The sequence below is a fragment of the Orycteropus afer genome, unplaced genomic scaffold, assembly GCF_000298275.1.
Source record: "Orycteropus afer afer isolate SDZICR_OR568_19922 unplaced genomic scaffold, OryAfe1.0 scaffold00241, whole genome shotgun sequence".
Classification (NCBI taxonomy): Eukaryota; Metazoa; Chordata; class Mammalia; order Tubulidentata; family Orycteropodidae; genus Orycteropus; species Orycteropus afer.
This window is the reverse complement of record NW_006921828.1, coordinates 2,856,663-2,884,620: the sequence shown is the minus strand read 5'-3', so window position 1 is coordinate 2,884,620 and position 27,958 is coordinate 2,856,663. Positions and strand designations below refer to the sequence as shown.

The 27,958-nt window shown below is 37.6% G+C and overlaps 1 protein-coding gene across 1 annotated transcript in view; it reads right to left on the bottom strand.

Annotated features, from left to right (window-relative positions):
• CNTN4 (contactin 4) overlaps positions 1-27,958 on the bottom strand; it is a 566,343-nt gene that overhangs the window by 319,475 nt on the left and 218,910 nt on the right. The window contains exons 5-6 of the mRNA XM_042782091.1: positions 20,227-20,424; positions 2,100-2,202 (exon numbers count right to left, since the gene is read on the bottom strand). Coding sequence (XP_042638025.1) covers positions 2,100-2,202; positions 20,227-20,424 — 301 coding nt within the window. The remainder of the gene's footprint in view (positions 1-2,099; positions 2,203-20,226; positions 20,425-27,958) is intronic.

Genomic DNA, 27,958 nt, shown 5'->3' with positions numbered 1-27,958 from the left:
AAACCCACCAGCCACTCCTCGGAAGGAAGGTTGGGCAATCTACTTCTGTAGTGATACTGCCTCAGAAACCCAAGGAGGGGTCGCTATGAGTAGGGTCCAAGTCGACGGCACATAACAACAACAACAACAATACTGTAGAAAGAGCTCTGGTGGTATAGGGCCTAAGGCATTTGACTGCTAACTAGAAAGCTGGCAGTTCAAACACACCAGCCACTCCTCGAAAGGAAGACTGGGCAATCTACTTCTGTAGAGATACCACCTCGGAAACCCAAGGAGGGATCGCCATGAGTCAGATCCAACTCTATGACAGTGAGTTTTTTATTTTAACTGTAGTTTATGTTGCCATAGCTTGAAAACATATGGAAACCGAAATATTCCTATTACAGCTGAAAATACAATGAATAAAGGAACACCATTCTTCTACAGATGCTGCAAAACACGAAAAACTCAACATAATAAATTATATGCTGATACAGAGTTTGGGCAAGAGTTATTCTTGTTGGCCTTAGTCAACATATGGGCACAGGAAGATAGGGAGTTAGTACAGGTAGTCAGTTTCCAATTTACGACGGGGTTACATTCTGATGACTCCATTGCAAGTTGGTTCTTACATGAATCAAATATGTCTTTTATTTTTATTTTTCACTATTATTGGCTTTTACTATCAGTATTTTTATAAATCTGGTCTTTGAACATCTGAGAATGAGAACATCAGCAAGTTACATGCTGCAACATTTTGTGTAGTTGTATATAACTAATGATAAGATGTACCGAAACTAAACAAAACAGAAGGTCCTAAGTGCAGTTTGTTGTAACTTGAGTACACCATAAGTTGAAGACTACCTGTAATGGGTTACCTAAATAGCCAGGGATGGAGATGATATGGATCATTAAAATCTTGATCAAAAGGGGAAAACTGCACAACAGACTTTAAAATTCTCAAGGGATTCAGATATTCTACCTTGGAAGGTACATGAGCCCCTGAAATTATTGCCGTGAGATAATCTTTAATCCTTAAACCAAAAATATTCCTTGAAGTTTTCAGGAAACTTAACAATAGTTTAGCTTGACTAGGAAAGAATGTCTGCCTTGTGTATTATTGTGCTCTTTTAAGTACTCTTTATATGGGATCAAATTGATAACAGCAAATTGAAAGCTTAGGAAGGAAACTTAGGAGGCAGTTAGTTTATGTCAACAGGGGAAGAACAACTTGGAAAAGGAGGATGAGAATGGTTGCACAACTCAAAGAATGTAATCAATGTCACTGAATTACATGTGTATAAATTTTTGAATCTGTATATGTTCTGCTGTGTATATTCTCAAAAAACAACAAAAATAATATTAAGTAAATCCATAGAAGATCTAAATATTCTTATTTCAGATGACAGTTCATATTGTTTATGCCAAAACTTTCTGATGGTTACTGGCAAACAATATATCCCAATCAATTTGCATTTTATCCCCTAATGTCCTCTGACAGATTCTCTATGCAAAAGTTAATTAATTCCCACATAGGATTATCTAAGGATAATCCATCACTGAATTATGAAGTTGGGAAAAATTTTCAGATGATTCTTGAAAGCAGAGATTCCCTTAGAAAAGATCAAGTCTCCCCCTACCTCTACCTAAATCATAAAGAAATCCAAAGTAGAGAGAAGAGACTAGCAATTTAAAAAGAAATTCAAGCAAAGTCTGATGCATCCTCCGTAAACTGGGACCAGAATAAAGTCCATATTTTTCCAAATAGCTTGACTGAACCTCAAATGAAGGCCATTGTTTTCCTGTCATTCCGGGTTAGGCAGCGTGTCCATTACAGGTCATAATAATAGAATAAAATACTTTTTCAGAATTGCCCATTCTTCTCTTCTTTGTGGTCATGTCAGTTATGGCAGCCTAATCCTCCTAGCACCATTACATGCTCTCTCCATGGTGAGAAGGCAATATCAAAAACGCATGCACAGAATTACAAAAAGAAAGGCTGGATTTATTTTTTCAGTTACCTCAGAAACCATCACTGTGCTCTGTGCACTGTACAAGGAAAATTCTATACCTGCCCAAGCTGCAGGTTGCAGGAAGAGGAGGAGGAAACCAGGACTTACTTTCCCAAGGCAAAGCATTCCAGCTTTACTGTTGTTCCTTTGGCAGTCGGGACTGTTTCTGGGAACTGCACTTCTATTTTTGGTTCGTATTCGCCCATCACCCCTGTGAATAAACAAAAGATTAAGTCTTGGAGAGTCTTTTAAAACATACATAAGTGCTTTTCTGTTTATGTAGGATGTTCCCATATATCATTATGTGCACAATTAATTCCTTCATTAAAACAGGCCTGTATCTCTGACAGCAGTGAGTTGTGACTCTTCTCCCAGTTACTGCTAGAGGAAAATTTGTATCACAGCTTCACACCATCTGCCTAGGATTAAATTCTCCATGCATACAACTTCACTTCAGAAAAATATTTCTTTTCAGGTAGTCAGAGGAAAAATAAATTTAAAAAAGGCAGTGGATAAAGTCCTAGTCAACAGAAAAATCAAATAAATGAACTTTTGGAAACTTGAGAAATATTTAAAATTCCAAAAATATTATTTAAAATACTTTAGTATATCTATCTATCTATCTATCTATCTAAATCTCTGAGGACTCAATTTGTGGCCACAGTTTTTACTCTTTAATTTCCAAGGTCAGTCTAAATTAACCATGAATTGTTATATGCAAGGTAAAATTAAGTGACTGTATTTGTATTCTATCCTGAATCAATGAAGAAATAATAATAGGAAGCAATTATAGAAAACAACTTGTAAATTATACCCATCTTGGCAATGGTGTACTGAACCTGAAAGGCATATTCTCTTACTTTTTCAAATCCTGGAAAATGACGGTACTGTTATGGCCAAGGTAACACAATCTAACAAAGTCACTCCATGCCTTATAAGTAAATGTTTATCAATGATTTCTTATCAATACAGTCTTGCCCCCATCCATCACTGTTCTAATAGTTTCAATATATTTATTCCTATTCAATATCTGGTCATTTCCCATGCTCTCTGATTCATCTGTGCTAAATCAAAGTCTGGAATTAACAGATTTACAAAAAATAATAGGATTCCCCATTTCATCTCTCTAATAGGTTCCCCACAGTCAGTGGAAAGAGACTGAGGATTGAGGATAAAAGGTTAAAAATAAGGAATGGATTGGAATAAGTGCAATGCAAAAAAGAATCAATCAGACACATTTTGCATGGGTGACTGTTCCCTTCTGCAGTTTCAGAGAAACAGCAAGGGGAGTGCCTTAATTTGTGGGAAAAAATATCAACCCTAAGTCTCAGATGACCTGTGTTTTACTTAGGTTTGTTCTCAAAAGTGCAAACTTGAGTGTTTTCTTTTTTCTTTTCTTTTTTTTTTTGGTCTTCCATAGAATTACAAAGTGCATTGAATTTGGAAGAGCTTTGGGATAATTTAGCTGAATATTTTTAATCTTGGCATCCATGCATGTGTGCTCTTCTAAAGAGAGAATCCACAGCTAGTATGATGGTTAAATTTACATATCAAATTAGGTAGACTATGGTGTTCAGTTTGATCAAACACTAATCTAGATATTATAAAGTAATTACATGTCATTAAGTTAGTTGGTCTGAGTAAAGCGTAAGGTGTGTGGGCCTCATCCAATCAACTGAAGACTATAAGAGCAAAAGTGGAGACTTCCAGAGGGATGATTATGCCTCCAAAATCTGTACAGACATCCTTAGAGCATGTCTATCTCTCTCCCATCACCTGATCAATTTTGGGACACAAGAGTGTTGGAAATACTAGCTTGTGGCTTGACTTACAAATTTTGGTCTCATCAATTCCCATTTTGTGAGCCAATTCCTTAAATTCTCTCTATATACTTATACACATATATACATACTACGGGAGCTCTGGTAGCATAGTGGCTAAGACACTTGCCTGCTAACCAGACGGCTGGCGGTTCAAACCCACCAGCAGCCACTCCTCGGAAGGAAGGTTGGGCAATCCTACTTCCGTAGTGATACTGCCTTGGAAACCCAAGGAGGGGTTGCTATGAGTCGGGTTTGACCCGACGGCACATAACAACATACATACTACATATAAAACATAATAACTGCATATTACTGTTCTGTTTCTGTAGAGCAGAACCCTAAGACATCTAGCATCATATTCTTGAAGGGACCCATCCTCAAAAAATTAAAATCACAGTTCTAATCTATCCCTACCTTCTACAAAACCCAAATTCACTGCCATCAAGTCAATTCTGACTCATTGTGACCCCTACTGGGTTTCCAAGGCAGAAACTCTTTATGGAAGTATACTGCCAAGTCTTCCTTCTGAGGAGTGGCTGGTAGGTTTGAACCACCAACTATCTGGTTAGCAGTCAAATGCCATAGAGACTATACCACTAGAGGCCCTTTTCCTTTTACAAACAAAGTTTTAGTCTCAAAAGTTTAAACAGTTTGTCTTTAGTTTCACAGCAAAGTAGTTAGTGTTCAACATTGAAACTCAGGCCCCAGGCTGCTCCTCTTAATCTTTTTCTATGTAGTTGTTATTGTTACGTACCGTCGAGTTGGACCCAACTCATAGCGACCTCTTCTTGGGTTTCCGAGGCAGTATCACTATGGAAGTAGGATTGCCCCATCTTCCTTCCGAGGAGTGGCTGGTGGATTTGAACTGCCAGCGTTCTGGTTAGCAGTCACGTGCTTTAGGCACTATGCTACCAGAGCTCCCATCTTTTACTATAGCTTCCTACTACCTCAATAAATAATACTACAAAACTACATCAAAGAATATTAAACACATGCTTGACAATTTCAGATATAAAATCATTCCTTTTCTTATTTTTTGATCAATCTTTGCTCTGAGTTCTCTTTCACCAAAGTGTGGGTTTGCCTTCTTTGAACATTTGCTGCAAAACTGGACAGGCAAAATAGAGGCACAAAACTAAGAATGGCTTTCACGCACAGTTGCTGAACTTGCTAACAAACAGCCATACAGTTGAATCATCCTCCCATAAATATCAGTAGTATGTCTCTGAGAGCAGTGAGCGAGTTAACACCTTTTAGTGCTGTGTGCTTGGCTGTATAATCTGAGAGCAGTGTTAATTAAAAAAAAGAATCGCCTTGGGAGAAAAAGGTCTTTTGTCCTCCCAGGGAAGCAAAACAGTCTGCACTGCAGTGTATCACATGTGATATAGGGAGATGAGACAAGGTTAAAACAAAGGAACAACAATGTCTTGTAAGTGATCAGTTTTGTCCTTTGCCTTCTCTTTTTTATAAATATCACATATAAATTTGTGTTTCTTTAATCTGGCTATGAAAGATACACCAGGGCGAAAATATACATCAGAGAACCTTGTTCTGAGTAACTGAAACATCACTAGCAAGGCAGAGATTCAATGGCCTAACTACCTTGACTTCTATCTTTCTCATCCTCAAATCCTACCTATTGTAGCCCAGACTAAAATTCTCTTCCTCTAGGATCCTCCTCTTACTGCCTTCCCCTCCCCTCTGCATTCTCTATGCTCTAGCCCACAAACCAGCAAACCCATTGCTATGGAGTAGATTCAGACTCATAGAGACACTGTAGGACAGAGTAGAATGACCCCATGGGGTTTCCAAGTTGGTAATCTTTAGCCCATAACAACAACAACAACAACAAAAAACCAATCCCACTGCCATCGAGTCGATTCCGACTCATAGCGACCCCCATTGGATTTCCGAGGTGGTAAATCTTTACGGAAGCAGATTGCCCAGTCTTCCGCAGTGGCTGGTGGGTTTGAACCACCCACCTTCTGGTTAACAGTCAAATGCCTTAGATGCTGCGCCACCAGAGCTCCTAAAGCGGTTTTTAAATGAGCAGGAACTATCAAACCTTCTTTTACCCCAGTTCTCACTATATCTCATGACTTTAAAAAAAATAATTTTATTGAGATATAATTATATACCATAATACTCACCAATTTAAATGTATAATTCAATGCTTTTTAGTAAATTGTCTAAGTTGTGCAACCGTCATTGTAATCTAGTTTTAGAAATTTTTCATCACCTAACAGGATTTCTCAAGCCCATTTACCATTAATCTCTGCTCCCAGTTCTAGTCCTAGGCAGCCACTAATCTACTTTCTGTCTCTGTGGATTTGCTTTTTCTGGACATTTCAAATAAATAAACACATGGTCTTTGTGTCTGACCTCTTTCACTTAGCATGCTGTTTATGAGGTTCATCAGTATTGTGGCATTTACCAGTAGTTCTTTGTTCCTTTTTATTGCTGATTAGTATTCCATTATATGGAGACACCACCTTTTATTTATCTTTTCATTGGCTGATGCACATGTGGGTTGTTTTTACTTTCTGGCTATCACGAATCATGTTTCTATGAACATCCACAGGCAACGCTGTGGGGACATATGTTTTCATTTCTCTTGTGTCATCAATGACTTTACATTGATGACTCTCCTGCTTCTTGTCTCAGCTCATATAATGCCCCTCAGAGAAGTCTTTTCTTATCACCCTATCTAAAATAACCAGTTGCCATGGAGTCGACTCCAACTCATGCTGAGCCCATTTCTGTGAGAGTGGAACTGTGTTCCACAGGGTTTTCAATGGCTGATTTTTTTCAATGGCTGACATTTTTCAGAGGTAGATCTTTAGGCTTTTCTTCTGAGATGCCTTTGGGTGGATTCAAACTTCCAATCTTTCTGTTAACAGGTGAGTGCATTAACTGTTCATACCATCCAGGGACTTCCTATTTAAAATAGGTTCCTACTATTTTTATAGTATAACATTCCTACTCATCCCATTATTTTTATCCATATGCCTGGTACTGAGCTAGGATTTGTGTGGGATACAAAAAAAAAAAAATCAGGAGGACTTATATTAAGATCGTGCTTCCTTCATGTCACTTATCACAATTTGTAATTGTCTTGTTTGTTCATGGGAGCTCTGGTGGCATAGTACCTAAGGCATTTGAACTGCCAGCCACTCCTCAGAAGGAAGGTTGGACAATCTACTTCTGTAGTGATACTGCCTCGGAAACCCAAGGAGGGGTTGCTATGAATTGGATCTGGCTCAATGGCAGTGAGTTTGTTTTTTGTTTGTTCTTATATTTTTAGTAATGGTCTTCCATCTAGATTTCAAAATGCATGCCATAAAGTAATGCTATCTGTCTTTTGCATAATTGTATTAGGTTCATATCAAGGTCCTTTCCCCTAATAGGTACTCAGTAAATAATTCCTTGCATAAAAAATTATGGTAGTTAAGTTTGTGAGTCAACTTGGCTGGGCCTAGTTGAGTGGCTGGGCAGTTGGATGTAGTGTTCCACGTGATGAGACTGGTAATCAACTCCATGGTGGAATCTATTGTGAGTGACTGAGTAGCTGCCTTAGGGATGTGGTCTGCTTCCTGTATATAAGAAGAAGCCTTAGGAATGGTCTCTAGCTTATGGCATGCTTGGACCCTGCATGTAACTGAGTCCTTGTTCAGCAGCCTGCCATGCTCTGCTGATCTTGGGACTTTCAATGGGGTTGAATCAATGGCCATGTGGTTTGGTAATATTGGGATTGTGCTTTGTTACTTGTTGACCTTGGGTTTGTCAGCCTCAGCAGCCAGCAGTTGTCTGAGTGAAGAGATGCTTCTAGCTTCAGTAGGCCGAGAGCAAGAGGCAGAGCTGAAGCCCAATGTGGTGGTTAAGTTTGTGTGTCAACTTGGCTGGGCCCGGTTGAGTGTCTGGGCAGCTGAATGTAATACTCCCCATGATGAGACTGGTAATCAACTTCATGGTGGAATCTACTGTGAGCAGCTGAGTAGCTGCCTTAGGGATATGGTCTGGTTCCTGTATATAAGCAGAAGCCTTGGGGAGTGGTCTCTAGCTTATGGCACGCTTAAACCCTGTGTATAGCTGTGTCACTTTTCAGCAGCCTGCCATGCTCTGCTGACCTTGGGACTTACAATGGACTTGAATGAGTGGCCTGCCATGTGGTTTGGTAACATCAGGACTGTGCCATTTTATTTGTCAACCTTGGAGTTGTCAGCCTCAGCAGCCAGTAGCTGCCTGAGTGAAGAGATGCCTCTAGCTTCAGTGGGCTGGGTGCAAGAGGAAGGGCGGCAGCCCAAGGTCGAGGGGCTTTCACCCAGCCCCTAGAGCCTGGCACTTTGAACTCGGAATTCTAGCCTCCAGACTGTAAGATAATAAACTCTTGTTTGTTCAAGCCATCTCATTTGTGGTAGATATTCTTGTCAGAGCAGCACTTGGTAACCAGAACAGAATATGGTACCGAGAGAGTGGGGTGCTGCTCTGACAGATACCTAAAATGTGGAAACAGGAGTGGAGTGCATCAAAACTGTAAGAGAATAAACTGTTTGTTAAAGACATCCCATTTGTGGTATCTCTGTTAGAGTGGCATTTGGTGACCAAAATAAATAGGTTACGTATCAACTTCTGGGCACCTCTTAAATAGCATTACTGCTTTCTGTAACCTTTATAACCATATACATGCCATGTCTTCTGTTGTACTTTTACCTCCTTGAGGTGAAGGTCTTCTGATTTTTTTTTTCTTTTTTTGTGTCCCACACAAATCCTAGGTTAGTATCAGGCATGTGCCTGAAAACAATGGGATAAGTAGGAATTTGTGGAAGGGAAGAAGAGACATAGAAATGCAGGGCTTTATACTGTGACTTATAATAGCCATTAGGTCAAACATGTATTTCCAGGTATTGAAGGCCTTTTTGAAGTATCACTTTGCCTTCTAGTATGTGTTCACTGACTTAAGATCATCTTTTCACTAAAATGGACTTTGTAGATTGTTTATATATTAACACAAAGTGATTTTTGGGTTGATACACTGTGATACTATATTTATGGCTAAGTTGTTGTGTCGCCTCGTCAGTTCCAACTCATAGCAACTCTATGTATAAGAACAAAACACTGCCCTGACTGTATCATCCTCACAGCAGTTGCTATGTTTGAGCTCACTGTTGCAGCCACTCTGTAATCCATCTCGATGAGGATCTTCCTATATTTTGCTCACCATCTACTTTAGCAAGTATGATGTCCTTCTGGAGAGTGTTCCCTCCTGACGTGTCCAAAGGATGTTAGGATGAAGTCTCACCATCTTTGCCTCAAAGGAATATTCTAGTTGCTCTTCTTCCATGACAGATTTGTTTGTTCTTCTGGCAGTTCATGGAATATGTAATATTCTTTACCAATAGGTATGTGAATAACAGAGGTATTAGTAATAATACAGATTGATCTATATTTATGGCAGCAGTTAGAGAACATAAAGATATGGATCAGGGATGAAATGGCATGGTTTTCACTGCTATTTAAAGCACTTTCATTGTACATAAAGATTGTCATAGTATTAATGTCATGAAAATGAAAGAAGCAATCTTCAACTATATTATGAACATTTTTTGGAACAGTTGTGATTTCCATTTAATTTAGTTCCATCTGTTACAACCTAGACTTCATTCAATGATTTCTTCATTTTAACTATTTTAGTCTTTATTTTCTATATTAATTTTAAAACGCTTTTTTTCTTTTTTAGAACTGAAAGGTCCTTTAAGACATGAACGTATTTTTCAAGTGATTCCTCAGACCACTTGTACATTTTTGGACTTAATTAGTCTACAGCTGCTCTGGTGATTTGCAGAATGATTAGACTTGAAGAGGGAAACTGTGATGGAATTGCTCCAGAACCTTTTTACCAGCTTCAAACTATTCAAAAAATTGAAAAGATACAAAAGCCTACCCATGTCAACATAGCCAAGGTATAGTAGAAGTAAGGAGCACATATGATATAGTTTGGGTCAACTACGACATGTAATCTTAACAAAATTCTTTCTTTACCGCACAAAATATTTGATATGCCTACAGAGGCATCTCTTGCTTTCAATTCTAAATAGCATGTATGCCTACATAAACTTTAAAAATATATATCTTAATTCACTAAAATAGATTGTTGGTTCTTTCTATTTTTCTTTGAGTGAGATAACCAGTATAATAATAATGAAAGTTCAGCACTTGAAATTCCATACATCAAAGTCTTCAGAAGTCACTGTCTTAACTCTGTTTATATCCTAATAAATTATCAGTAAGTAATTTAATTCACTTAGCACATACCATGAGCAAAGCACTGTATCTAGCATGGTGGCCAAAAGTGGGTAACAGACTTGATCTTTATCTGCATAATATTAATAGGTCACACTTTTTTTTTCATGCATTGCATAGTAATGTGGCGTATTTAGGCAGTAATCGTTTATTGCATAACTGAAAGAGTTGATTTCCTGAGAAAGACACAGCTAGAAAGTCCTAGGTAGTTTTCTAAACCAGTGGTTCTCAAACTTTAAATCACCTGGAGAGTCTGAGTTTCTAAATAAGTAGGTCTGGGGTATAGCCTCCTAATTTCCATTTCTAACAAGTTCCAAGGTGATGTTGATGCTACAGGTCTTGGGAATACACTTAGAGATACACTTTCCTAAACATGAGGTGTTATGCCAAAGTAAAATGTTCCATCCAAAGTAAAACGTTCCATACACATTAGTAGATGTGTTCTATGTGCTAGTCATTGGGAGAATATTTCTAATGTGTTCTCACCAGGGGCAATGCCCATTATAAGCTTGTACTCTGTAGAAAAATTTGGGGCCATGGTTGCCTGTTTTAAAACCTGGTCAGTTATTAAGGTTGACACTGATGTCTGTAAGAACATAGAATTCAACAAAATAACTGGTAATTTACAGAATATGAAAGAGAAATCAGCCACACACAGCGCTTGCTTAACTACAATTTGCAGAGTGCTGTGCTGGCAGAAGGGGGCCAGTTTGCAGAGTTGCATGCCATAAGATTCTGCCAACACCTGCCTTAGCTGGAATCTGTGCTTGCTAAATTAGTCCACAGAAGGGACTTTTATCAACAACTACTGAATGGGATTTTCTACTGAAAAAAATATTGCAAAAATATGAAAAGTTCCCACATTGACTTTGTTGAGAAATAAGTCATATGATGTCTATTCCATAAGTCATAACATATTTGGAGAGATCTCACTAGTCATATTAATTCCTTTAACTGAGTTTACAAAGGCCTATTTTGCTCTGGGTTGAAGGAGGCGTAGAAGGGCCTAGCTGATTGTCCAGGAATCTCTTCTCTCAGCACCCACTCTCCGATAGGTGGATTCCCATTATGTTGGGGGAACACCTGTCCAAACAAAACTCCTCACTGCTGAGAGAACACCCCAAGAAGTTCTTGGAGGTTGTATATCATCTCTTACACTAGGGCTTTTAGGCTGACCTCAGAAAACTGGGAATGGTGGAGGGTGAAGATAAACTCCATGATTTGACTTCAATCAGACCTGCATTTCTTTTTTTTCTCAAAAAATTAAATGCAGAAATAACCTGAGTTATCCAGCACACAGTCCCATATAAAAATTAAAAAACAAACAAACAAACAAAAAAAAACACTGCCATTGAGTTATTTCTGACTCATAGCAACCTGCATTGGGTTTCCAAGGAAGTAAATCTTTACGGAAATAGATCACCCAGTCTTCCTTCTGTGGAGGAGCTGGTGGGCTTGAACTGCTGACCCATTTAACAGTCAAGTGCCTTATTCACTATACTACCAGTGATCATATATCCCTGCTTGTCTGGGACAGTCATATTTTAACCAGCTTTCCGGAAATACTTAATAGTTCTCCCTTTCAATCTTAAAACTATCCCAGTTTGGACAATAAATTATAAAGTCATCATCCCTTAGATGAAAGAAAACCAAATTTTACTTTCCTTTGAGTATGGCTGTGTTCCCATAAAATCTGATTTACAAAAATGGGTTATGGACTGGATTTGGTCCACCAGCCATAGTTGGCTGGCCACTGGTTAGAGGAAATGAGAAAGATAGAAAGGTTTGAGAAAATCAATAGAATAAAAAGGCATACTACTAGAATTAATAAGAGACTTAGGGAAGCCTGCCAGATACTTAATCACAAGAATAATAGCATTTCTGTACATCAGTAATGACCAATTAGAAGATGTGATTAAAAATAAGATACTATTTACAATAATTACAATGGCAACCATAAATAAAGAACATCTAGGTCACAACACTTCCATGGAAAAAATGTTAAACTTAATTTGCAAAATAGGCCACAGGTCAGATTTGGTTTGCAGGAGGAGGGTTTAAACAAATACTGTACCCTCTGTCTGCAATTCTTCTCCAAGGTCTTAGACTAGCTAACTCCTCATGGAAGCTTGAAGTGACTCCCAAGACCAGGCCACCTTTCCTCATCCCCAAGCTATGACTATATACATCATCTCACTGTACTCTTCACTGCTCCTTGGTAGCTTACATCACAACCAAAATCTAAACAAACCTGCTTTAATTCATTCTTCTCTAACATAGTTCTCCTCCTGCTCCAGATTGCGATTAGGCTGTGCAGACAGATTATCCATGAAACAGACCTTTGTATCCCTAGTAACAAGTATAGTGTCTGGCACACAACAGATGCTCAATAAATATTTGTCAGTTAAATGAACAAACAGATAAATGCCCCAAGTCATCTCTAAATTAGAACTGAACACCTTTACTTCTAATATTCATTCAAAATCCCTCTGTCTATAAATATGTCTCTTGGAATTCAACTCAATAATGCCAATAAAGAATGAAGACTTGGACCTTCCACTAATTTGGAGTTCTCTAAGACCATCAGTTCACAGGGGTTGAGAGCATGTCTTTTTATTTCATAGTGTACTTAGACACAATGTGCACTTAACAGATGCTTCCTAACCAACTAGCCAAATGGCCATCCAAGACCTTTGGTCCCCTGTGGACCTGAAATGGAATTGACTGTGTTAGAGACCTAATGCTGACTGCCAAGTTCCTAAGCTTGTCAAACCTTCAAAATATCCAAAGCCATTAAGACTCTATTATATCAGATTAGCAATGGCAGTTTAGCAAAACATCTCACATTCTTTAGTCATTTAGATGTTCTCCTCATAAAACATGTTTTACTCTCACAGATCCTCAATGTGATAGTGTTCGAGAATTAAAAATAAGATATGATTGCTGTGACAAAGCCACACAAAAGTTACAATGAGAAGTGAGAGTAAAATAAAGCAAAGTATTTGGGTATAAATTCTAGATCTTAAGTAATAAAAAAATATGTCTAAGTGGAAGGCACAGCTCTGCCTGTTGCCAGGCAGAAGTTTCATCTTTTCAGTCTAAATGGTAGGTCATCAACAAAAGGTTGTAGATCAAGTCCACAATCAAAATGAAATCCTCTTAATGACTGAGTTTTTGATCTGACCACTAGATTAAGTATGTGGCCTACAAATAAAGCTAATCTCTTCTTGGAGACATTTAATCATTGCTAATGCTCATTGTGAGGATTCAGTCCAGGTTGGGGCAACATTAGGGAAATATATTATGAACAGCTGGCAGTATCATAATGGAGGATATATTACACTGCATCAATAATATTCCACAGTAACTAGTTCTCTCCATTTTTAGGCTTTTCTGGTCTTAAATTTGAAACTTTGAGGGAAATATACTCTTCTGAGCTAATGGGAGGTACAATATATAGTCACAGAGGTGAAGGCTCATAAAATGCTATAGCCATTATGATTACAATCTAAGTCTATTATTTCTCTAGTAGTTTAAGCTGTATTGGTGGCCTATTACATTTTTAAAATAGAATTTAAGGGTCAATTCTTTGACAGAACTGTGGAGGAAGTACATAACAGAGCAAGCTCATCATCATTAATAACAAGCAATTGAGCTAATATCGATCAATGGACTTTTTTAGTATTTATAGTAATAATAATTATGATATACCTCTCCAATTATTATCTTTTTCTTTTACACTGCCTAAGCACCAGGTACACTTTCCCATATAGCAAGTTATATTATTGTTTTGGAGGAGATTAAAAACTATCTAGATAAGTAAATATAAACTATGACAAAAAATTCTCTCACTTTATCTAACAACTCTCGACTTTATACTGCCTAGAGGTGAATACAGTAGCTCTGGTGGTGTAGTCCCTAAGGCATTTGACTGTTAATCAGAAGGCTAGCATTCAAATCCACCAGCCACTGCTCAGTAGGAAGACTGGGCAATCTACTTCTGTAAAGATACCTCCTGAGAAACCTAAGGAGGAGTTGCTATGAGTTGGGACCAACTTGATGGCAGTGAGTTTGGTTTTTTTGTGTGCAGAGGTGAATACAAACGAGTATAAAATAACAGTGTTATTTGGGTGAATGCCCAAAATAAAATTTTCAAAATCAGAAAGAAAAGTAAAAAATACGTGAATCTAAAAACCAAAAAACCAAACTGACTGCCATTGAGTCAAATCCAACTCATAGCGACTCCTCCTTGGGTTTCCAAGGCAGAATCTCTATGGAAGTAGATTGCCTGGTCTTCCTTCCAGGGAATGGCTGGTTAGTCTGAACCTCCAGCCTTCTGGTTAGCAGTCAAATGCCTTAGGCACTATGCCACCATGTGAATTTAGGTCCCCAGAAAACAGCCTTTTCTAGTGTGTTTAGTAGCTAGCTTGATGATTGGGGATCAAGATTCTGTCTCTGATGCTCTCTCACCTTACTCTGGTCCTCAGTTCCCTTCTCTCCTGAAAACCAGGGATATACAATTGGGAGATCTCTAAATGCCCTCCAGTAGCAATAATCTGTGGATAACCCCTGTACCACACATTCTTTTAAAGATCTGCAAAATCTCTAGTTATTATAGAAAAATGACAGAAGGCAGAGAAGCAATGCAAAAAAAAAAAAAAAAATTAACCTCAAATTTTATCACTCACAGTTAAATATGGTTAGCCCTTTGGAGAGTCTTATTTCAGCTTTCTACTTCATTGTCCACATATATTTTCAAAAACAAGGATAATACTACCTACAAACTATTGCTGTTGGTTCCCATCAAGTCAGCTCTGACTCACTGGCAACCTCAGTTGTGCGGAACTGCTCCATAGCATTTTCTTTGGGAAGTAGATCACCAGGCCTTCCTTCTGAGGAATCTCTAGGTAAGTTCCAACAATCAACCTTCAGCTAGTAGTTGAGTGACTGCCCATTTGTACCAGCCAGGGATTTCTATCCATATAATACTGTGATCAATTTTTTAAAACCATAATTTGTTGAGTATGTCACAGTTCTAAGCACAATATATGTTATTTATCATATAAAATAACCTTGGGAAGTAAGTACTGTTATCCTCATTTTCCTGATGAGGTAATAGGAGCACAATGAGATTAAACTAATGTGTACAAAGTCGCCTAGCTAGTAAGTGGGAGGCCTGGATTCTACCGAGAAAGCCTGGTTCTGGAGTTGTCGCACTAACCTCTACCCACCTTGCCTGATATGTGAGCCATGGTCTGAGATGTAGGAAGGAGTGAGCTTGTGAAGAAGTGGGGAAAAGAGAACACCAAGTATAAAACTGCAGTGGGGGTGAATGGTAAACCCAGCTGGCAGGCTTGGCATGGGACACATCACATTTGACTCCCGTTAGCACCTGAGCCAAGGGTCAATGTTTACATTTTATGACTCACTAGGTGAAAACAGTGAATCATACTCACTAGGTAAAAACAGTGAATCATAGTTTAGATATGTTTAGCTTGGACTCCAAAGAAATAACTTGAATATTGGACCTATCCAGTTCTTTAAGCTACATCCACACATAGCAGAAAAAAAAAAAAAAAAGGGCCAGCCATGACAATTAGTTCAGGCTATGAATACTTTCTGCCTGAAATTTCTGAGGCAGAAGGATGCTGTGAAATATTGAGCAGGCTTCAATTATCCAAATGCTGTACAAATTCTGTATTCACCTAGCATTAAGGCTAATATACAGTCACCCAATACCAGATCTTGCAGAGTGATGATTTCAATCTCATGGAATACACTTTAACAAGGATGCCATCCTTATTTTGCAATCCCATCTTGATTTCTAGTTCTCTTTCTTCCACCTCCAGACAAGAGCTAATTAAATAGCCTATTTTGTGGTTAGTAATAGAGTTTGAGTATCTATTTTATATACTCCGTCTTAAATGAGAAAGACATATTATGAAATTTCACCATGCATCTCTCGTGGAAATTAAGAATGAATAGGCATTAACTGCTGAAAAATGAGATCCCTAGTCTGTTAATTTTGTGGTAAAATATTCTAATAAAATCATTTGTCATCTCTATGAGGAAACACCAGACAAGTTGAAATGTATCTAAAAGCCAAGCAAAAAGCATAGTTGTTGCCAACTTGAGGTGTACGTGATAAATATGGAGTTAGTTTGCAGGTCTCTGAATTTTTGTTCTTTCTTTCTAAAGCTGCAGCTCTCTGTGATGTCTGCCTTCAGTTGCTTCGAAGTCATTAAAGTCAGTATTTCACGACGCCTGTGATGTGACACACCAAACCGGATAATGCCGTGAACAGACATTTCACATAAGTGTGTTTTGGGCAGAGGCGAATAAAGCTGTATTTTTAAATGTTTATTTGCAAAGTGCTACTGAACCATATCTTTTGAAAAAAGTTTCTTCATCCTTAGGTCTGGAGAGATAGCACTGCCAGGGTTTGACAGAGCTGGTTCTTACCTAATTTTTTCTTTACACAGATAGGATTTGTCAGTTCTATTAAATAGAATTCAGCTTAACTGAACACGCTAAGGTAACATTTACCATGGGGCAAGCACTGTGCTGGGCTCTTGTACAATGATATATAAAAATGTGTATGATCTTTCTTTAATCACAGTGGTAGCAGGGAAGGGAAAACTAAGCTAAAAATAAATATGATACAAATAGATAAGTATTATGAAAGAGATATGAACATAGAAACACACAAAAAAAATAATTCCTTTACTGTCAAGGGAGGAGTCAAGCTTTTGACTCCATAAATGATCTTTAAAATAATATTCTTTATTTTCCATGGCAAACCTGTTAATAATGCCATTCAGTAGATGGCACTCCCATACATCCAGCTGCTTATGTCAGAAATCTATTTGTCATCCTTAATTTTCTCTTCCACCACCTCCCACAGCCAGTGTATCAGCAAGTGCTGGCAGCTTTACCTGGAAACTATACCCTGAATCCATCTATTGTTCTTCTTTTCCTCTGCTACTTCCTAGTTCAAGCTGCCATTGTTTTTTAACTGAATTGTTGCAATAGTCTTCTAATTGGATTTCTAGTTTTCACTCTTCCTTTTTAAAATTCAATTTTCCACACAGTAAGCAAGCAGTATTTTTCAAAGAAACATAAATCACTCTTATCAGTAAAATTGTTGTTGGTGTTATGTGCCGTACTCGACGGCACATAACAACAACAACAACAACAACAACATCAGTAAAATATTCTAGCAGTTTCTCATTGCACTTGAAATAAAAGCCAGTTTTAATTCCTCCATGACATCCATGATCTGGTCCTTGACTCCCTTTCCAACATGTAAGCACTTACACACTACACTCCAGCCAGGCTCATGGACTTTCTGTTCCTTGAATATGCCAAATGTTTTCAGGTCTCAGGGGCTTTGTGTGTGATGTTAACTCACTCTGGACTGCTCTTAATTCAGGTCTCAGCTCATATGTCACCATCCCAGAAAGACTTTCTATGACAATCATATCTAAAGTAGATCTCTTCCACTGGCACAGAGTATCTCATCATGATAGTTTACTTAATTATTACCATGTGAAGTTATCTGTTTGTTGTTGTTTTGCTTGCTTGTTTATATCTGTGTCCCTCAGGATGAGACATGGGCCTTAATGCTACTGTTCACCAGCACCCAGAATAGTGGCTGATACTTTGTTGTTGCTGTTGTTATGTGTCATCCAGTCGGACCCAACTCATAGTGACTCCTCCTTGGGTTTCTGAGGCAGTATCACTACAGAAGTAGATTGCCCAATCTTCCTTCCAAGGAGTGGCTGGTGGGTTTGAACCACGAGTCTTCTGGTTAGCAGTCAAGTACATTAGGCACTACGCTACCAGAGCTCCCAGGCTGACACATGTTGCTGTTGTTGTTATTTGCCATCGAGTCGGCCCCGACTCATAGCGACCCCTCCTTGGGTTTTCGAGGCAGTATCACTATGGAAGTAGGAATGCCCAACCTTCCTTAGCAAGTGCTAAATTAATATTTGTTCAATGAATGAATAAATGGATGAAAATCTAAATTAGTTGCCCCCCAAAATTCAACAGTATGGTCTATATTATAAGGTGTTCAGATTCTCTCTGCAGAGCTTATTTATCTATAAATATCCTGTTTTGGGAGGATCATGTTTAGAGACCCCCCCTGGGTACCAAGTTCATTGGTAGTACATGAGGAAAAAGTAACAAAATTGGAGGCCATAAGCCTGAGTTCCAGCCCCAACTTTGCCATGCTTTTCTTGTATAAACTCTGTTAAAAAAAAAAAAAAAAAAAACCCAATGCCACTGAGTCAATTCTGCTTACAGTGACCTCCAGTGGGTTTCCAAGGTTATCAATCTTTAGGGAAGCAGATTGTCTTTTTTTCCTCCTGTGGAGAAGCCGGTGAGTTTGAGCCACCGACCTGGTTAGCAACCAAATGCCTTACCTACTGCACCACCAGAGCTCCTTACATAACTTCCGGCAAGATGTATGAAAAGAACCACAGCAAATGGGTAAGAGACCAGGCTCTGAAATCAATAACATCCAGGTGCTAGTTGGGAATCCTAGAGCCATTAATTATTAAATGATGAATGATGTGACTTTTGGATTCAATCTTTAACATGCTTGAGTCCCAGCTCCCTCATCTGCAAAATGTAAATAAGGACATTTCTCATATAATTGCTTGAAGTTTGAATGAGATAGTCCATCTAAAGTTCTCAGCATAGTGTCAAATGCATAATAAGTGCTCAATAAATGCTTTTTATTAATAATCTAGACTGACAGTGTCCTCTCTTGTATGATGGGTCAAGTAATTAATGTTAATAATAGAATGATTAAACATGTAATAGATGGGAAAACCAAAAAAAAAGAAAAAAAAAACCAGACTCACTGCCATTGAGTCAATTCCATCTCAAAGAAACCCCCTTTGGGTTTCTGAAGTGGTGAATCTTTATGCAAGTAGATTGCCCAGTCTTCCTTCCATGGAGTGGTGGTGGGTTTGAACTGCCAACCTTCTGGTCAGCAGTCAAATGCCTTAGGCACTACACCACCAGAGATCCTTAACAGATGGGAAAGGGGTCTTCAAAGAGTAGAAACCTAAACATGTAAACTATCTACAACAAGCTACAATTATTTTATCAGCAATTACTAAAGGGCTTAACCATGTCTTTATTTCCATTCATTCATTCAACAAATATTTATTGATTTTCTTCCATGTAGCAGGTACCATACTAGGTGCTGCACTATAGTGGTGAATAAAGCAATACATGTGCCTTTAAAAAGGTACATTTCTCATAAAGGAGAGAGTTAAGTACACCAGTAATTATGGTACAGAATAAAGAGTTCCTAGGGTTATTATAATGCATGTTATTGGAGTTTATAGAGAAGGTACATGATGCAGGATGGTGAGGGAGGAGAGCCAGTCAGAGATGGCTTCCTGAAGTTTCTTTGAAGAAACTGGAATGAACAGTATTAGCTGAGAGAAAGGCAGGGCCAAAGAGAAGGCAGAGCATTTCAAGAAGAGGAAATGGTACGTATAAGGACCCATGGTGGGAAAAGGCATGGTACCACTAGAGTTTGACACATATTCAGTAAGAATGTCTTTAAAAATACATATAAATCATCTAGGTAATTAAAGTAATATTTATATATTGCCTTGAAATATTCTTTTGAGAAATTAAGATTTCTGTCTCAAATGAGCCCTGATATTCCTGCATTTTACTTTGGTGGGAACTATGTCTTCAGTATTATAAATCTAGAAGTTATTTCGATAATTTAAAACTTTTCTATGGACACTGAATACTAAATTAGATAGAATTGATTAATGAGCTAAGTGTTCAACCTTCCACCTCATTTTACTTGTGTATACAATTTAAGTGGGAAAGAAATAAGAAACAGATTCCACATTCCATTGCTGTTAAGATTAGCAATTAGATTTCTAATTAGTTTTCCAAAATGGCTCCATGGGTTTATTTCTTGTACAAGTAAAGAAAAGATGAGTACCAAATACAGAAAACATTAAATCCTTTTTACATTTAGACAATCAAGCTTTTTGTGTGTCAATGACATAATTTTTCATACTCATCCTGTAATCACAAAAAACAGAACTAACACAATCACTTAGAAAACTCACCATCATTTCTCAATATTAGTGGTGTGGGTGGTCCTAGAACCTTGTGGTTGGTCACAGTATTGGTAACCACACAGGTATAATTTCCAACATCTGATTTTTCTACTTTGGCAATATATAGATTCCCAGTCTCTTGAGAAACGAAGCGGCGATTATCCTGATAGGAAGGGTATTCATTGAAGATCCAGGCATAGCTCAGCTCTGAAAATAAAGGAATCATCATTATGAATATGATGTTTGGCACTGAAAGTCTACTATATTCATGAAAGACATGGTCAAATTAGCAATCCATATGGTTGCCCAATGATAGTCTGTTAAAAATATAAATAGGAAGTGATCTGGAGTCTCTTAAAAATTTTTACCAGTCTATCATCAGTCTATATATTACATTTTATTTCTAGAGAACTAGAAGATACACCCATAGTTGGTTAAGAGAGTTTTTAAGTCAAGGGAATAATCACTCATATTCTGCTAAGCATATACCATCAAATGACGTATGGCATTGGGCAAATCTCTGAAGTTTTAAAAGCAAAGATAACCACTTTGATGACTAATGTGTGCCTGTCCCAAGCCAAAACTTTTTTTTTTTTTTTTTAATGGCCTTGTATGCTTTCAAAAGCTGGACAATAAAAAGCAGAAGATGAATTGATGAATTTGAATTGTGGTGCTGTCAAAGAATACTGAATATACTGTGGACAATAGAAGAATGAACAAACCAGAAGAAATATAAGAAGAAATACAACTGGAATGCTCCCTAGAAGCAAGGATGGAGAGACTTTGAGTCATTTACTTTGGGCACACCATCAAGAAAGAACAATCACTAGAAAAATATCATATTTGGTAAAGGGTCAATAAAAACAAAAGAAACCTTCAATGAGATGGAGTGACACAATAGCCCCTACAATGGACCCAAATATACCAATGATCGTAAAGATGGACCAGGTAATGTTTCGTTCTGTTATATATAAGGTTGCCATGAGTAGGAGCTGACTGGACAGCAACTTACAACACCACAGCATGTGTCAAGCATGATGTAACACTTATCATGCTAGTTACAGATGCAGAGAGTTATCATGTTGATATAATAATGCAGGAAGCCATCTTGGAAATTATGTCGATCACCTCTTTGAATTTATGATAATAATCATTATATTGCATTATAGTGTCACAGACTTGCATAGCGTTTTGCTCTTTCCAATATATTTTATAGTTTTCCATTTCTTCACTAAGAAACTTTGGCACACACACAAAAACAAAACTAATCCAAACATTTAGCCCTGGTTAGAGGCAGAGTAATTCCCCAGTCTCAGTTTAATCTTCTGGCAATGCTGCTTTCTATCAACACAAATTCTTATTTTCTTCTTACTTGTGAGGTTGAATTCCTTTTCTATTATTTATGTGAGATAATGGTTTATTTTTGTAGCAAATACTTGATTAGTACACATTAATGTAAACCTATACTTTAAAAAAATTAGATGAAGCATATCCATAAGTGAATGAATAAGAAATGGTGGTCAAAGAGCAACATCTTCAAAAATACTTATTCATCTCAGAATACCAGTGGATGAGTATAATAGGCAGTTATATTTGAAAGTGTTTCTTTGAACATTCTCATTTTTCTTAAGAATTAGGTAAGTGTTTTGTGAATGAGCACATGAGCCCCTATTTTCAATTTTGAAGAAGTATAAATGACAGTGAGCTTAAATAATTTGGTGCAGTGAACCGTTGTGTTCCAAGGAAATCAAACTCCTTCAGCTCTAGGCATCCAATGATCCATCTCTTTAAGATATGCTTTCTAGATTTGTTCAAAGCTGGAGAAGCCATACTTGCCATTGGCAATCATCAACCAACTTGTCCCATTTTACCTTTAGTAATTATTCTAGGATGGAGTATAAGCAGGACAGCTATATGCAAAAGGAGTCCCTCTGATTTCAGAACTAGTTGGCTGGGTTATTGTATAAATGCATGGAGTGTCCTTGGAAAATGGCAGAAGATCATTTCAGTGTTGAATCAAGAACACTAATTACTGTAAAAGGCATCTTTGTTATTTAATACTTCAATGAGTCCCAATTGCAATTGACCTCAGCAACTGAATGTGCATCAGGAAACACATTCTGCCTTAATATTCCACTGTTTGCACATAGAGGAAGGGTCTGCAGACTGCTCTCCCTTTATCACTGGATTATAACATTTCTGCATGCACTATTTTAGTTGGATATAATTATGTTTATATGAGAATAGCTAATCATTTTATTTACACATGTGCATGTAATTATAAATAACCCCATGCTGATGTCAAGAGGATACTCAGTGTAAATAAGCAAGTGTTTCTCAGCAAGCTAGTAACTTCTTCTAGAAACTAAAATCTGATGGAAGAAAAGCCTCTCCAACAATCTCGAAGAAGTACAATCAGATATAACTACCCCTAAAAATAGGAGATTTTAACAGTCACCAAGCAAACAATCTATTACTTTGTTACTCAGTTATGGTAAGTGAATTTCAGACACACGGAACAATCTCTCGACATCTCAATTTTCTCATATGAACAATGAGAGAAAACTATCTATCCCCTTATTAGCTGTAAGAGAGTTTAAAGGATAAGTTTGCATTTCCAAAAGTCACCAGGTAGAAGTTAGAAAGTAATTCTCCAGCACAATATTAATCAATCTATATATACTTCTCCAAGGAGATCTGTAATCAAATAAATGAAAATGTACTTTTTCCCCCTTGAAGATATATATTTTTTTTTCATAATAATTGTTCTCTTTACCTAGTGGCTGCAAAGCTCTCAGCTCTGAGGGAGGAGGTTGGTTTAGAAACTAGAACGTCATATAGGCCAAGAATATTTTAACAAACAAAAACAAAAACAAAAAACAGCCATCTGCTCAATTTTTTTTTCCTGATCACAGGAAAAACTCAAGAGAACCAACCAAGTTCAAATGTGTGTTACTAAGAGAAGCCATTTAAACTCCCTCCCTTTCAACTTAATCCATAAAATGAGGATAACTGTATGTATGATGCAGATATGAAGTGAGGATGTGTGTTGAAGGCACTCTGAAATCTAGAAAAGGCTACATAGACGTTAGTTATTACTACTATTTCATTTTATCAGGTTAATCATTTTCAAAGATGATAAAACAGCAACTAGTATGCTTTCTTTAATGTAAGTTCATTACTTGGTTTCACTGCTCTTGTGACTTACATGATTTAGTGCTTTAGTGAGAGATGCAAGCAATCTTAAGAGTTTAATACAACTTTTTCCAAATTGCAATGCTTGCAATATTGATTCCCTGTTAAGAGATACTTTCTCTCTACTTTCTCCGAATTTCAAAGGGTAACATGACAAAATGATTTTGAGAAGCACTTCACTAAAAAAAGTTAGATTTTATATTTCTTTCCTTCCAGGACTTATGAGAGACTTTAACATGCTCATTTCCCCTGAAATTGTTTAGAGTGGTTTTAAACTAGTTTGAATATGGACTACCTCACCCTACTCTCACTTTTTCCCCAAAGCATCTACTAATAGCTAACAAAATTTAGTTGGGAAGTCCTGAATTTCAATTCACAAAAGAGTAAGTATGTATAGTATAAAAATTACTAATTATATTACTTAGGTTTGATGAAAAATCATTAAGAGACATTAAATAAAATTTAACAGAAGATAAGAGTTAAAGTTGCAATAGATTTCCCACATTGTGATATAAATTTGTGACAATTTTCCATGCCACACTTAAAGGAACAACCCACTGCCAAAAACAGTCTCACGCTAATTGTGCTAAAGGTCCTAATGTCAGTTCAACTGTTGACATTTGTAATGACTGTTGAGCCCTGAAGTGCAAAGGTCAACCAAAAAGTTTCAGCTGATACACCAGTCAGGTCCTGTGGAGCCAAATGCTAAGCTTGCCAGAATGGAGTAGATCTCTAACCAAGATGTTAATTTATTTTTCTTCACAGCAAATATCACCACGTTGGATATTGAATTGACCTTTATCTATCCAGAACAATCGGAAGGAGCATGAGGAACATAATATAATGATAATGCAGACATCAGAGCAGGCACAAACACCGTAGGAAAGCTAGAAAAAAGGAGCCCTAGTGGCAGCACGATTAGGCATTCCACTCAGCTGCTAACCACAAGTTGGTGATTCAAACCCACACAGTGCTCTGGAGGAGAAAGACCTGGCAATCTATAGCTTAGAAAAACCTATGGGGTAGTTCTCTCTGTCACATAGGTTCACTATGAGTTAAAATCACCTTGATGACATCTAATAACAACAATAAAACTAGGAAGTATCTAAAAGACAATATCCTCTTTCCTCATTTTAAAGGTAAGAAAATTCTGAGGTCTAGAAATGGTAAGACTGGAGAGTCAAAAAGTATCTGAGCAGACAATAACTTAGTTCTTCTAGCTGCACCCCCATTCTAGTGCTCCTTCCAGAAACAATAAGAGCTATTGACATCTGAAACTCAAGAGCCAGTATTGATATATCACTCAACAAACAACACAGTTTCCCCTCAGAACAAAAATCTATTTTTATCAGAGCAAAACATTAATCCATTGGGCTACATGAAATGCTATCAACATTCTGAAAAATAAAGCCAAGTAAATAAAACAAAAATAATTCTCATGTGCTGAGGCAACTAGCAAAATTGTATCCCACTCAGTTTCCTCAGGGAATTCCATGCAAAATTTATACTTACTCAAATTTGACAGATTTCTTTTGATAAGTTTTCACACATTAATTCCTCTGGAAGTGACAGACAGTGCCTATCCCATTGGCAATTTGTAACAACTGAGTAAACTGATACTTGGAATGCAGATTAACACAGACTGTGAAGCAGCTGATGTTCAATTGAAAAATACTGAAAGTAGTTGTAATGTAAGGCCCAAGGGCATAGTGATATATTCCCAACTTTTGGTAGCATCCAAATTTATTGGAAATTAACTCTAAAACTTGACTTTCTTCATGGATTACCTTTCCCATATCTTTAAGCCAACAGCAATGGATGTTCAGTTATTTTTTAAAAAGGGTATCAATCACGCAATTTTCAAATTCAGGTACTATTAAATGTTCAAGCTCAATCCATAAATTTTGGCTGACTTCCAGTAACCTCAGGCATTTTCTCAGGCTTGCTTTCAGAGCAGTGCCACATTTTTGTCAGGTGTCCTGGTGAAGGCAGACCTCTCAAGACATGACATATCCACAGAACTTGGAATGTGTTAATTGAGATAGCAGAGCCTGGTTTACATCAGTTTGGCAAGTAAAAGCCCTTTTAACTCAGTCAACTGAAGCCAAACCCATTATAGATGATATCCCTAAGTAATCAGTGAAATATCTTTCCCCTATTTTATAATACCTCCCTTAAAATTTCCAGCTGTGTAAAACAAAGTGCAGCTGCATAAACTTGTACCTTACTGACTGTCACTGCTGCTGTCAAGTCCATTCAACTCAATCTGCTTCATAAAGATTTCAGCCTAGAAAATTCTATGGGGCAGTTCTACTCAGCCACATGGTGTCCCTGTGAGACCAGATCAACTCCACATCAGGCAACAGCAATCTGGTAGCAGAGGCACGCTCAGCAGATTTGATGTGAAGCTCACTCTGGGAAGTGAAGGGAAACGTTTTAAGAGGAGTTAAGAAACTCTAACAAAGAAGTTGTGAGTGACTGGTTAAGTAAATAGTTTTAAATTTTAAGGGTTCTAGTTGTTAGGTGCTGTTGTCTCCAACTCATAGCGACCCTATGCACAGCAGAATGAAACACTGCCTAGTCTTGTGCCAGCCTTACGATCCTTGCTATACCTTAGCCCATCGTGGTAGCCACTGCGTCTATCCATCTCGTTGAGGGCCTTCCCCTTCTTTGTTGACCCTCCACTTTACCAAGCGTATCCTTCTTCAGGGAATGGTCCCTTCTGACAACATGACCAAAGTAGGTGAGATGAAGTCTGGCCATTCTTGCTTCTAAGGAGCATTTCGGCTGCACTTCTACACACATATACACATATATAAAACCCACTGCCATTGAGTTGATTCTGACTCATAGCGACCCCTATTGGGTTTCCAATGCTGTAAATCTTCACAGAAGTAGATTGCCTCATCTTCCTCTCTTAGAGTAGCTGGTGGGTTTGAACTACTGAACTTCTGGTTAGCAGGCAAGATGCCTTATCCACTACTCCACCAGAGCTCCTACACACACACACACACACACAGAGCAGTGTCCCTGGGTTACAAGCATCCACTGTTACGAAGCAACCCCCCAAAACCCTATCATATTAAAAATTCAAGCTACATACAATAGTTTGTAACTATAAATGGGAGCTACTTTACAACACACATCAAAACAGTAGTAATAGTTATAGTATTGTTCTATTATGTTAAAGATGTTTAAGTGCATCTGGAAGTTTCTTTAATGTTTTGTATGCATAGGAATGTACACTATATACTAAAACATTTGACTGACATTATATACAAACTGTACCTAATTGTTTAATTTACATACAAATTAAACTTAAAGATGGATTTAAGAATGGAACTTGTTTGTAAACCAAGAATTGGCTGCATGTTGTTATTGTTAATGTTATTAGTTGTCAGCTCTGGTGCATGGTGACCTTTTGCATACCAGACAAAACACTGCCCAGTTCTGTGCCATCATCATGATCACTGGTATGTTTGAGTCACTTGTGGAGATACAAAAAAGTTACTAATTTGATTAAACTGTGTCGTATATAAAGAAGATAACAGAATTATAGTCAGGAAATCTGCATTCTATTCCTGGCACTGTAACCAATTTTGGCTTTGATAAACTATTTTAATAGCATGTGAGTCAGTCTCCTTACTCTTAGTTTTCTCAACACCTATTCCACTTTTCACAGTATTGTGAGACTGAATTTAAATTGAGATATGATTCTAAGACAGTAGATGTGAAAAAATGTATTTCAAGTGATTCTACAAATGAAATGAGCTATAAGGATGAGCCCTGATGTGCATAGAGCTCATCTGTTGGTCAAATATTCATCAGACATCAATTGTTTAAAGAGCATTGAGCTTTGTGCCAGAACAGAGAACAGTAATGGCAAATATTGGAGTGTAGGCAGGAATAAAGGGATTGGAACTAGTTTACAAGTCTTTCTGAGGAAGGAAAGAGAAGGGATAACTCAGTGGAAAGATACCTGGATCTGCTATCAAGAGATACGGACTGAATCTGGGTGTCAGTGCTTATCAGATTGAAAGCAATTCAGTTTTTTTTTTTTTTATTATTACACATTTTGTTTATCCATTATTATATTTTTACCTTCCCTTCCCCACTCACCCCTGGTAACCATCAAAGAATATTGTGTGTGTGTGTGTGTGTGCGTGTGTGTGTTTGTGTGTGAAATCCTTTTGTTGACTTTTTACAGCCAAAGTCTCATACAATATTTGTCCTTTTGTGATTAACTAATTTCACTCAGCACAATGTCCTTCTAAATTCATCCATGTTATGAGATGTTTCACAGATTCATCATTGTTCTGTAATGTTGCATACTACTCTATTGTGTGTATGTACCATAGTTTGTTGATCCATTCCTCCATTGATGGGCATTTAGGTTGTTTCCATATTTTACTATTGTGATGAACATGTTGTTGTTGTTGTTATTTGCTGTTGAGTCGGCCCCGACTCATAACAACCCCTCCTTGGGTTTCCGAGGCAGTATCACTACGGAAGTAGGATTGCCCAACCTTCCTTCCAAGGAGTGGCT